A 12,732-nucleotide genomic window follows, 5' to 3' on the forward strand; every position below is an offset into this window, starting at 1 on the left:
TATGTACATAGCCAATTAGAAAGCTTTGCTAGAAGTCATACTTCTGGAATACCCCAATGGATTAATTTTTTTCAAAACAGCTTACATCACTTAAAGGAAAATAAGTGATGGATGAATTAAGACCCAGAAATCAGAATAATGAATATCAAAGTAAAGAATTCTTTTACTTGGAATAAACCTTAAAAGTGAACTATGCAAACTGGCTCATATTTTTGGAGGAAACCAGTAAATTATGTTTACATTTGCTAATTTTTTATTTTTTTGCTAATTTTTTAAAAACCTAGACAGTGAATACTGAGATTTCCTATGACAGGTTTCATGTGCTTCCAAAGGAAGCAGCAGGTAAGCAAACGTTGCCCTGTGCTCTACACCAGTTTCTGTCAGGGTCACGTGTAAGAGGAACATGAGGTTTCTGACTTACTGACTGAACTCGGTTGTAACCAAGGCAAAACTAATATCCAAATATTTCACTGTGGTGAACATCCACTTACATGATACGGAGGGAAAAATATACAAATTGGGTAGTTAGAACTCCGCTTCTTAACTGCTGTCAGGAAGGAGACAAATATGACACTAGATGACAAATGAACAGCCACTGAAACAAGAGGGAAGAATTTTGTTGGAGATTCATATCTCTATCGTATTTTCATAATATTTAACTGGATTAAATATATTCTGTCATGAAATCGTCAGTGTAATTGACAATCCTTTGAGAAGCTGTCAGGGTGTTCCTGATGGGGTTGTGGTGAGTGTATACATGCGTGTGTATGTATCCCCACAAAAGCTCAAGTCATTTCATGCTAAGTGAGCCTGTGACCCATTTTGTAGTAGCCTCTTTTTTATTTCCTTAAAGAAAATAAGGCTTTGTGCTTGGGATTTGTTTGGTCCTGAAAGTGACGGGAGGGAGCATTTATAATCAAGTTGAATCAAGAGTGACAAGGAGAAATACAACCAGGTTTTTTTTTTAAACAAGGGCATTCTTTTCCTAGAAGAGCAACATTCTTTTTTTATTTATTTAAATGTCTTTATTTGTTACTTTCCAAATATTTTGGTTAAACAAATATTTCTTGCAAGTTTGTGTTCAAAATCCTTGCCTAGATACATAACTTTTCTTCTTTGCAACTGATTAGGCAAATTCTTCCATTTTGTTTTCTGCTAATCTCCTGATAACATTAATAGAATACTTGGTGAAGTACACGAACCACTATTGCAGAATAATGATTGTGTAGAGTGAGAGAAACTATAGTGACCTTGAAAGAATACAGCAACCAATGGCAAGGTCATTGAAGTGAGGACCTAGAGCTTCTGCAAAGTGTATATATTTCAGGGAGTCATATTTGGAACAATACATGCTGAACAGGAGGAGAGGTAACATGCTAAGTCTTCTCATTAATAATATCCAAAAATCTGCATACATTTTTTTTTTTTTAACATTCTGTTTTGTTTTAATTTGGATGTCTCTACACCATTCCTGATTTGTAGGACTAAATAGATCTATTTTTTTCCAAGGCAATTGAATAATGTTCATTTCTTCCCTAATATTTTTCTAATACTTCAGTATCCCTAACTATGCATTTGCCTAATCTTGCACTGAGGGGTGTGTGTGTGTGTGTGTGTGTGTGTGTGTTTACTATGTTAACTTGCTCACACAACCCTGTCTGTTGAAACCATAGGTGGTAATTCCATATTGTTTCTCTAAACCCCTGAAAAATTCCATCTGTTACAAGTACCCTTCTGAGTTCTAGGAGACACTCTTATTGTTACTAGACTTATAAACAAGGATATAGAGCAATAAACAAGCCACCTGATTCATAAAATAGCAAGTTAGGAATTTCACAGCCATGCCTCTCAACATCATGGCAGAGTTTGGAAAATGCTGTATACATAAAACTCTGGTAATTTACAAAGGCAGATACAATTTGCTTTGACCAATTTTCCAGGATGTATTTTCTTATGTTAAACCCCTCTTCCTTCTTTCCTGCTGCAAGAGATGAAAAAAAAACTCTCTAAGACAACTAGACATGCACCTATATTCTCAAAGGTGTCCACAAAGTGAAAAATCAGACCAAATAGTAAGAGCACGCAAATTGTACATCACTGCCCAGGCATGGTAATAACAAAGAATTCCAAAGAGTTATTTCAGCCAAAGGAAAAAAAATGATCTAAATTACTTAAAAAATGAGATCCTAGGTTAATACCTTTAATAAAAATATGACATTCTCTTAGGAGAATCTGAAACTCTTTTTATTAAGGAATTAAATATGCTAATACCTTTAGATTCAACATAAGACTATCCTTTGCCTAAAATAATCTTAAATAATAACTTCAAAAATAAATTTTTGAATTTTCTTGATGTTAAGTGATTCCTTGTTATGTATCTTAGAGGCATTAGAAAAATCTATAAATAAATGTTCAATACCATGGTTTTAAAAAGAATCCTGAAAACAGGATATAATTATGTGCAATTTCAGACACCCAAAGAAAATATAAAATCAAAACAAAGCACTCATCCCAGCATTACCCAGAGCTTAAACTATTTAGGGCATTACATCAATTTCTAAGTTCAATTCTACAAAACCCATTTCTTTAAGGTAGTAACTTTATTTCATCTTTATTGCAGTTACGTCTCTATTACAATTAGCCCTCTATTAATAACTGCACAATTTACTTTAATGTTTGTAGAGCCTTGCTTGTTTGTGTGCTAATTGTTGAGCATGTGCATTTTCTACCACATTGCAACAGGAAAGCTTTGGTTCAATTTTCCTGTCCTACACAAAGGAAGATTTTGGGAGCCACTAGGTCCTGTGTTGCCATTTTATTTTTCTCTTCTTGGGTAGATTTATTGGAAGGAAATGGGTAAAGGGGAGGGGAGAACAGGAAGGGATGAGAAAGGGAACAAAGGGAAGAGTTCTCCGCTATGTTGAATCTTGATTCACAACTTTGCCTCCATTCATGGTCGGTGTTCCAGAGCTTTTCCTCGAACGCCCTTGTTTCTCTCCAATTTCATGTAGCGATGGCTCTCTGTACATACACACTGGAAAACAAAATGGCAATAATTACTTATTATTTGGTAGACATCAATTTGGACTCAATGAACCCCTCAAATTAGAGTTTATAATATTCTTAATTCTCATCGTGAACTCTTCTCCACCTGCAAAAACAAGTTTTAACTGGATAATATACTTAACGGATACACATGATCTTCTTCTAGTTCTATCAATACAACCTCTTGAGTCTTCTTGAACTATAGATAGATGAGTGGTTTCTGTTCTCTTATAGATAAGGCTTTAGGCTTCACTGTCTACTAACCTATACAACAGGTTTTCATCTAGAGTTAGAGGATGAAAGGGTATAACATTTAAAGGATAGATATTTATATATAACATTTAAAAGATATTTTGGGTTTTATTCCTTTGTCTGCAATTTAGTTTGGGTAGGAAAAAAAATCCTTATATTCATGCTTCTAATCTTACCCCACTGTAAGAAATAAGACATTGTCGTGGTAAATTGAAATATTTATTGTCCATTTTCAGAGTATCCTACATAAGAAATGATAATGGGAGAGAAGGCAGAAAAAAGTTTAAAAGAAAAAAAAAAGGAAAGAAAAAAGTCCCCCCGATTTTCCCAGTTACACCAGATTTCCTTCCCCGGAGGTAATGAACACAGTCCAGGGCTTCTCAGCAATAGGGAAAGTGATTATGCAACCATGTGATTTCGGTTCACATCCATATAAACGGTTCTTTTTCTCCTCCATTGCTTTTGTCTGGCTCTGAAACCTGTTCATCTGTAAATTATCACGGCTGTTGCTAGATTGCTGCACAGAAAGAACAATGTTTTTCAAGCCATACCTATTCTTGTAAAATATGATCTATCAGCATATTGAGTACATTGAAAAAGATTCGTTACACTGTTGTGAGGTGGACATGTGACTGTGGAAGAGCATATGAAATATTTCACTTAAGTACCTGGAGTTATTTTCATCCTTGACTTGGAAACAAAGGGTAAGTACCTCTATCTAATGAACCACCACTGCAATGCCCTGCTAATCTGAATGCTATTTCTAATCCAACAGCTTCTTCCCTGGGGCTTAGCCCTAGTACTTGAGACTGAGGTATGGCTGTGACTGAGTAGATGTTGTATGGATACGAGCACCAATCTGGGAGCCACACTGCCTGGGGCCACGTGATTACTCAGTCACCGTCTATCTGTAAACTTAGACACATTTTCATTCTGAAAAACAGCCATTTTTATCGTTATTCCCTGAGTTGCTGATAACAGCCACTCTAACAGGTGTGAGGTGGCATCTCAGTGTCGTTTTGATGTGTGTTTCCCGAATAGCTAGTGAGGTTGAACATCTTTTCATGTATCTGTCGGCCGTCTGTCCATCTTCTTGGGAAAGATGTCTGTTCAGGTCCTCCGTCCAGTTTTTAAATTGGATGGTTTGTTTGGTGTTGATTTTTATGAGTTCTTTACACGTTCTGGAGATTCGCCCTTTGTGCGGGCTGTTTGTAAACGTCATCTCCCATTCCGAGGGTTCCTTTTTGTCGGTGTTTCTTTTGCACTGATTCTGTACATTGCTTTGGGCAGTATGGTCATTCTAACTAGGTTGCGTCTTCTGATCCACGAGCACAGAATACTTTCCATTTCTTTGTGTCTTCTCCAATTTCTTTCAGCAATGTCTTGCAGTTTTCGGTGAGTAGGTCCCTCACATCCTTTGTGAAGCTTATTCCTAAGTATTTTATTCTTTCTGTTTCAACTACAAATGGAATTTTTTTCCATTTCTTTTTCTTAAATTTCATTGTTAGTATTTAGGAAAGCAATAATTTTTTGTACATTGATCTTATACCCTGCAACTTTACTGTATTCATTTATTGTTTCTCATGGTTTTCTTTTCTGATGGAGATATAAAGAATTGAGTCATTTGCAAAAAGTGACAATTTTACTCCCTCATTCTCAATTTGGATGCTGTTTCTTTCTTTCCCTGTCTGACTGCTCTGGCTCGAACCTCCAGTACTATGGTGAAGAACAGTGGTGAGAGTGGGCACCTTTGTTCTGTTCCTGACCTTAGCGGTTCAGTTTTTTATCACTGAGGATGATACTGGCTGAGGGTTTATCATATATGGCCTTTATTATATTGAGGCACTTTCCTTCTATACCCATTTTATTGAGTGCTTTCACCATAAATGGATGTTGTACCTTGTCAAATGCTTTTACTTCATTTATTGAGGCCAACATTACCCTGATACTAAAACCTGGCAAGAACAACACAAAGAAATAAAATTATAGACCAATACCTCTGATGAATATAGATGCAAAAATCCTAAACAAAATACTAGCAAATAGAATATAATACATTGAAAAGATAATACAACATGATCAAGTGGGGTTCATTCCAGGGGTGTAAGAATGGCTCAACATATGCAAATTGATCACTGTGATACAGCACATTAACAAAATAAAGGATAAACATCACATGATCATACATATATATTTTTAAATGAGATTTTAAAATATTTCAATTGTTGTGCTGAGAGGATCCTCCAGTATCCCTAAAGGACTAACTGCCTTTGACCTAACCTAACACTTTGTAGCAAAGTGTACAAAGAGAACTATCTCAGAAAGAACTGATCCTGTAATTTTAAGATGATGCCAGTGGTAAATTAAATTTTTTGTCTGTCTTTTACAAAAAAACAGAAGATCCTTATGGGAGATTCTACTGGAATCTTGAAGTTTCTTACCTGTATTTCTGTTATGAACAGTGTCAAAATCTCCAAAATTAAAGCATACCTTTATATGTGCTAAATACAGCCACTTATTTATAACTGGGTAGTGCGCAAGGGAACTTGGAAAAAGTAATGAAGTGATTTAGTTGGAAAGTTATTCATATGATGTCATAAAGCAGTTTCTCAGTACTGCCACTAATTAGCTCTGAAAACATATATCCCCAGGCCTGACTATGTACTGTTAAATCAAAGTCTCAATGAAGAAAAAGAACCCAACCTTTTCTTTCCTTTTTTAAAAATAAGCAATAGATTTTGACATGCAAATATCTTAAAATTCAAATTGGAGGTAAATGAAGGATGTTACTTTCTAATTTCCATTAAAAAATATATTTTTATAATTTTGTAGCTGAATTTCTTAGTGTTGCAATTTCTTTTTTAGTTTTCTTATGTTGTAGATTCTACCCATTTGTTTTTAACTTTTATCTTTCTTTTTTTTTTTTTTTTTGCTATGTCTCACATAAAATATTTCAGTTGTGACAACACAAATTGCTACATTATAATTATCACTGCAGATGACATTTCCAATAAGTTAACCCTGCGGGCCACCGGATATTAAAACCCCAGAGAAGTTTCCAAATTGGCATCTGAAAACTTTCAGTGTGAAAACTTTCTGTGTTTCAAAAGGAACAAAACTCACAAGAGTCATAGGAAATTGTGCAAGTTGCTCTTCTTCTAAGATAACTCAATCACTAACTTGCTGATATTTACATTAAATAGAATAATAAAATTCTGGAATTTAAAAAACTAGCTTATATATCTTACCTTCACCTCCAATAAATCAAATAGGTATTTCAATTTCTAATTAAATGTTTAGAGAAAGCAAAGTAAGAAATTGCATGCAAATGAAATAAAAAGAGAGTGAGCAAAATCTTTGCCAAACCAAAACATTAAATTTAAATTTCCTGGGCTTTAATTTTCAGTGTTATTTACAGGCTCTGGGATGTCAGTAATACTGTCTAATTTAAGAAGCTGACAAATGAAGGGGTATAAATCTCAAATTTTAATTAAAATGTAATTAAAAGAGCATAATCCAGTTACGGGGAAAAAAGGAGAAACCCCCCCTTCTCCTCAGTAACATAACTCTCTTGGATAATTGTACTAACATTCTGTCTCTATGCTATTCTGAGTGGTACACAATAAAACGATGAAAAAAATACAAGAGGAAAACTGAAGGCGTAAGTGTTCTATAAAGTGCATCTTAAAACCAAACTGTAAACCAAAATCACTGATTTTGCATCCTTCATTTACATATTGGGCCTAACCAATCCCTGATAACCTAGCCACATCCTTCATTTGCATGGGGGACCTAAATGAGCTGCACCTGCTGTTTTTGCTTCTCTAAACACTTCCTTGCTTTGTGCTCTCTAGAGCACAATTTAACTCACTACCTGAATTGGTGCCTCCCGGATTGCAATCCTTTGCTCATATAAATGTGTTTTATTCTTTGTTACAACCTAAACCTTTATTTTGGTCAACAGTATCTTGGATTCCTTTGATAGGATAAACTGTTCCACAAAACATTTATTGACCCTTTTAACTCGGCTTAACTAATCTTGCATCACTTTAATTCTAGTACTGACTTTCCCTTTTTTCTCTTCTCAAATTTCAATTACTCTTTGCCAACTAATAGCCAAAGATGAATTTGTTCAAGCATTCATTTGTTCATTTATTCCATGAACAGGTGAATATTTACTTTGTTCCAGGCAATCTGCCTGATTCTGTGTCATCTGCAAGAAATGACCTTTTGACTCCTGCCCTTCAGGAGCTCAAAGCTGAGAGTGAGCACAGCTATGCACACAAAACTCAAGGTAGAAAGGGCCATAGCAGAGAGTTCAATGGAAAGGAACACACAGATTTGGAGACAGATGACCTAATAAGTAAGGATGAAGAGATGAAGTGCTGGTTGTATAAGAAAAACGAATGGCTAAAGAATGGGGTAAAATAGGGAGGTGGTGAGGTACAGGACTCACAGGGCTAATTTGTGTCGGGCCTCCTGAATTCCTGGGTAGGCCATTCAAACCATGATTATGATATATATCAGCCTCGATTTGATAGTGAATGCAGAGTTAATAATATGTCCATCAAGTATATGAGTGCATAGGGGGAAATCTATTTATTCAATCTCTTTATCTAGAAGAACGTCTAACTATGTTTACATGACATGAATACAGCCAGTCAGATTAGTCAAGAAGAATCCTTCACACTGAATCTTACTGCATGGATTCCAGAAAGGTTGGCAGCATTTGAAGCTTTCATGAGTTGTTCTGATGCCCTGTGAACACAATCTTATATTTTAGGAACACACCTAGCTGAGGCACTATATGTATGAGAACTGCCCCTTATCTAATACAGATAATATTTAATATACTCCAAGTAACATAGTTTTGACTGCAACTGAAAGGTGGGGTTCACCTGGTCAAGGTAATTAACATGCTGAGAAGGGTTATCCTTTTGTTTTGTGGGGAGCTTAATTTAGCACTTAGGAAAACTAAACAACAAATGATTAGTCAAGAGTTACCATTCCCACATATGAAAATAGCATACTTTACTGTGCAGTAAACACTAATCACAATTTTATACTGCTACTAGTTAAAATCTGAAGTTCTGGAATTAATTTCTAATCATGTACTACTAAGCAATTGGGTGAAACCTTTAAGAAGCATGTCTAGGGAACTGTCTAGGTTCTGATCTTCAACAGTTATGTAAATTCTACCACTCTGCAGTTGTGTTTCTCAAATAATTCTGATCCCATGCAAGATTAAGTTTTTCTCTTCCTAATAATCAGGGCCTTATTAGTTATTGCAAAGAGCCCCAGTGTCTTGATGTACAGTAGTTGATATTTAAGAAGGGGGATTTCCTATCACTTTCTATCATAATAAGCTACTACTTCATAAGGAATAGCTTTATTTTGCTTTAGGAATCTTTGGAAACTTTTAAAAAAATCTCTTTATTCTTGAATATGTTCTACTCATTGCCTCTGTTCTATGCATTCTGGTCCACTACAGCTAGGAGAACAAAGTTTGATATTCTAGTTTCATTTAAGGAGTATTTTCCAGCCTGGGAATAAAGTGAAAAAACAAACAAAATAATCCATCTCCTTATCTTTCTTGTCCTCCCAGCTCCCCAGTCCTATTAAATAGAAACTCAGATTCAGTGTCACTACCCATTGAACAGCTGGAAACAAATTCTCCGATTGATTTAGGCAACCTGGGAAGTTCCTGTCTAATCCTGCCTCATTCAGAGCCTTGTGGGCTACTCTTTGGAACAGATTTTATTTTCAGTGGGCATGATTTGATGCTAGGACTGGGTGTGGAACTGCTTTCTAACTGTGTTTCTCTCTGATTTCACCTTCCACTATTCTCCAACAAATCTGACGAATATTCAGCGTCCAGATGATGCAATATCTGAATGATTAACAGTGTCATCACTCTTTCATCTGGCCCTTCTGGGTTGTTCTTGATCATGTTTCTTGCCCTCTTTCCTCTTTAATGTAGAAAAAAGAATACTTTCTGTTTTTTATCCTACAAGATGTTTGAGATAACTATATCACTATTCCTCTAACACATGTGGTATCATAATAGCTTTAGATAAGTGGTAAAGGAGATAATGTCCTGAAAAGGGAAGCATTTCTGTTTGGTTTTTAGTACCCCTTCTTCAAGTAAGTTTTCTTCCTATTTTTTCTCTAATCTGACATATGTTTCAATTTCTTCCTCTCCCCCTTCATCCCCCACCTCCTCCTCTTCTGGATATTTCCTTTTATTCATGTTTTGACTTTTCTTGATCTATAGTACATTGAAGCCAAAGAATTCACCTCAGCTCTCAGAGTGAGAATAAGGTAGAGAGATTTGATGAGAGAGTATTCTTGTTAATCTGCAGACACAAGACAAGTGGAGGTTTCTAACAATAGTCCACATCATTTATTACTTTAACACATGGCATTTAGTAGAAATCCCCAGTTCAACCCATTAACCTGAACAGAACACGTCTGTATGGTGGACACCAGCCTCCTCCTGACTTGGCTTAACTAAGGTTGTCATTTTCACAGCTGCCTGAGACGCACTGGCCATATTTCTGCAGCAAGCCCTGCAGTCCTGGTATCACAAATAAAATGCTACACTTGGTTCAAACAAGACCATAAGCTACGAATTTTGTAACAATATATGGTGTTTGCTCTATTTTTGCTTTATTTTTAAATGCAAGATTGTGCCATTAGAAAAGAAAAAACCCAAATATATATCGCTGGGCTTTGAAGTCTTGTTAACAATAAAATCCACCCTCTTTTTGTTAGATTAGGTATGAGTCTTTCCAAGGCAAGCTTTCCATTTAATATTTTTCTCTTATATTCTTTCACTGGTACCTCTGTTGCAAATGCAGTTATCAGAATATGCAGGCATTCCTTGCCATTATAGTTCAGATTCCCTGTTTGCAACTTTTAATGTTCAACAATCCACTTTATTTCAGTTATCAAAAATGTGTCTCCTGGAAACCTTAAACTAAAATAATGCTTTTCTTAAAATTATGAAAAAAGTGAAATTCAGAAGTTGCTGTTATTTATTAATCAGGCAGCTATAATAAACCAGGGGACAGGGACCATCCCATGGGTACTCTCCTAAGTGACAGCTGTCCTCATAACCGTAGCTAACATTAATTGAGCACTCACTATATATCTGCAGTTTATATACACTAAGATTATTTTAAATGATCCTAAAAGGAAGATCCATTATTGGTCCCTCTGGCAATCGAGTAACCTAAAGAACAAAGAGGGTAGTTTGTTCATAGTAGTGTGCTGATAGAGGGCGGAATCAGCACTCAGATTCATGTGTCATTAATGCCAGGCTCCTGCTCTAAGCTCATAGTCAAATACGTTAATGTGCCTGGAGAAAAACATAAACTTTGCTGAGTGGTCACAAGTCAAAATCTTGACTCTAAATCTCATGGGCGTGGGTGCTCAGCACTAGCTGGAACCCTACTGCTACATTTCCCTAGCCAGCCCCCTCCCCCATTCTCCCCAGGTGGCTGTTCCAAACCTGCTCTTTCCTCCTCAAGCTTCCACGCCAGCGCAAGCCCTCTGCAGACTGGGTAACAGGCCTGCCTTCTCCCCTTGTTCCTCTCCTTCCCCTCCTTCCCCTCCCCTCCCCTCCTTCCCCTCCCCTCTCCTCTTCCCTCCTCCCTCCCCTCCTCTCTCCTCTTCCCTCCCCCCTCTTCCCTCCCCCCTCTTCCCTCCCCCCTCCCCTCCTCTCTCCCCTCCCCTCCTCTCTCCTCTTCCCTCCCTTCCTCTCTTCTCCCCCTCTCCCCTCCCTTCTCCTTCTCCCTCTCCCTCCTCCCTCTCCCTCCCTCCCCGTCTTCCCTCCCTTTCCATCCCCCCCTTCCTATCAGTAGGCTGCCTTACTTCGTATTACCTTGAGAAAAGTGGAGAAGAGCAAAGCTTTCCTATTCCTGCCACGGGCCCACTAACCTGCAAACATCTGCTCCCGCCAGCGCTGTGGGCTCCTGGCCAACCTCAGCCCTGTGCTGCCACCGTGCACTCGGTGCCACCCCTACTCGGGAGCCCCCCTCCTACAACGCCCCTGTTTCTTTCCCATCAGCCAGTGAATACCTTGCAAGAGCATTAAACAGACAGCCCCCACTACGGACCCACCGTGTATCTCTCCTTCCCTTTCAGAGGGGAACTCCCCGAAAGTGTCACCTAATACCACGTTCTTCCTTTATTTTTCTCCTGTGACATCTTGCACCCACTTCAGTTAGACTCACTCCCCACGGCCATCACTGACATCACTCGTGCCGAGTCCCTAGCGACCTTATGCGACAGCACAGTGGCCTGTCACCCCGCCTCACTGGGTGCTAGGCGGCATCTGATGAAGGCCATGGCTCTGGCCCCAGTTTTGCCTTCCTAGCGGTGTGGGCCTAGCTGGTTACTTAACTTCTCTTAAACTTGGTTTCCTCAAGCTTGGAATTGGAATGGCAATCCTCACGTGCCTCTGCCCGCAGGGTCAGTGCCCATCGGATGAGACCCTGGGCATGGAAGGAAGCCTGTTGAAACTAACCATGAGCCGTGCAAATGAAATACAGAGTCGTACAGCTGCTGTCAGTGATTACTTTTATATTACTATTGGCTTCTTGCAAACCACTTAAAATTGGAGAGTCCTGGTAGTTTTGGGGAGAACTAGGTATAAGTCATTGAGTGTCAATCTTGCTCTGTAATGGAGAGTTGGAAAACCTGTGTGTGGGGCAATTATTGCTGCTGACAAATTCTGCTTTCTAGAAAAATGGAGGCAATATACCTCCAGTTTCTAATAAAGCTCAAATGACATTTTATAAAGAACCCCCTTCCTACATCAGTTTTCATCAAAAAAGAATAAAATATGACTAATCTTTTGATTACTATATCGATTTAATGAAATTTTCCTTGGCCTTCTGTAATTTACAAGAAGTGGAAAAGTTAGATGGCCCTGTTAGTTAATGCACCATTAAAGATATTTAATTGTCTTAATAGCAGATCATGGAAGGGTGTGGGCAATTAACATGAAGTAATTTCACACCTTAGTTGATGTCACGTGGAATCCCTCTGGAACTGTAAGGGAATTCTAAGTGCTGATTCAGAAGCAATGTATTTCCAAAGGAATCTACCCAGTATGCTGTAAATATTTATTGTAAAGAATCAAGAGACACTGTGAACAAAAAGATCTGTATCTTCATTTAGAAAGAGATCAGAGCAATATTTGTATGTAAGAGAGAGAGAGATGGAAGGAGGAGGTGTTGGGGACAGGTAGGAGGGTTTTATTAAAGACTAAATTCAAAGGCAGGAACTAGCTGCTTTGAAGGAGTTACAATGGTTTGGGGGGAAAAGATGTCACAGGCTGTCAGAGATCCCACACTCAAAAGATGGAGGAGAGGGAGTTGCCGCTATGATCTTTTCTGTAATTGAAACCACCAGGGGCATCAGGAGTAC

At 37.9% G+C, this 12,732-nt stretch overlaps 1 protein-coding gene across 3 annotated transcripts in view; it reads right to left on the bottom strand.

Annotated features, from left to right (window-relative positions):
* Positions 1 to 263: 263 nt before the first annotated feature.
* The window catches only part of FGF12 (fibroblast growth factor 12), a 441,503-nt gene continuing 429,034 nt past the window's right edge, over positions 264 to 12,732 (bottom strand). For all 3 annotated transcript variants that reach the window (XM_081139424.1, XM_081139423.1, XM_081139422.1), the window contains one exon: positions 264 to 3,034. In XM_081139424.1, coding sequence (XP_080995550.1) covers positions 2,916 to 3,034 — 119 coding nt within the window. In that variant the 3' untranslated portion in view covers positions 264 to 2,915. The remainder of the gene's footprint in view (positions 3,035 to 12,732) is intronic.

This window comes from Miniopterus schreibersii (assembly GCF_964146895.1).
Source record: "Miniopterus schreibersii genome assembly, chromosome: 5".
NCBI classification, from domain to species: Eukaryota; Metazoa; Chordata; class Mammalia; order Chiroptera; family Miniopteridae; genus Miniopterus; species Miniopterus schreibersii.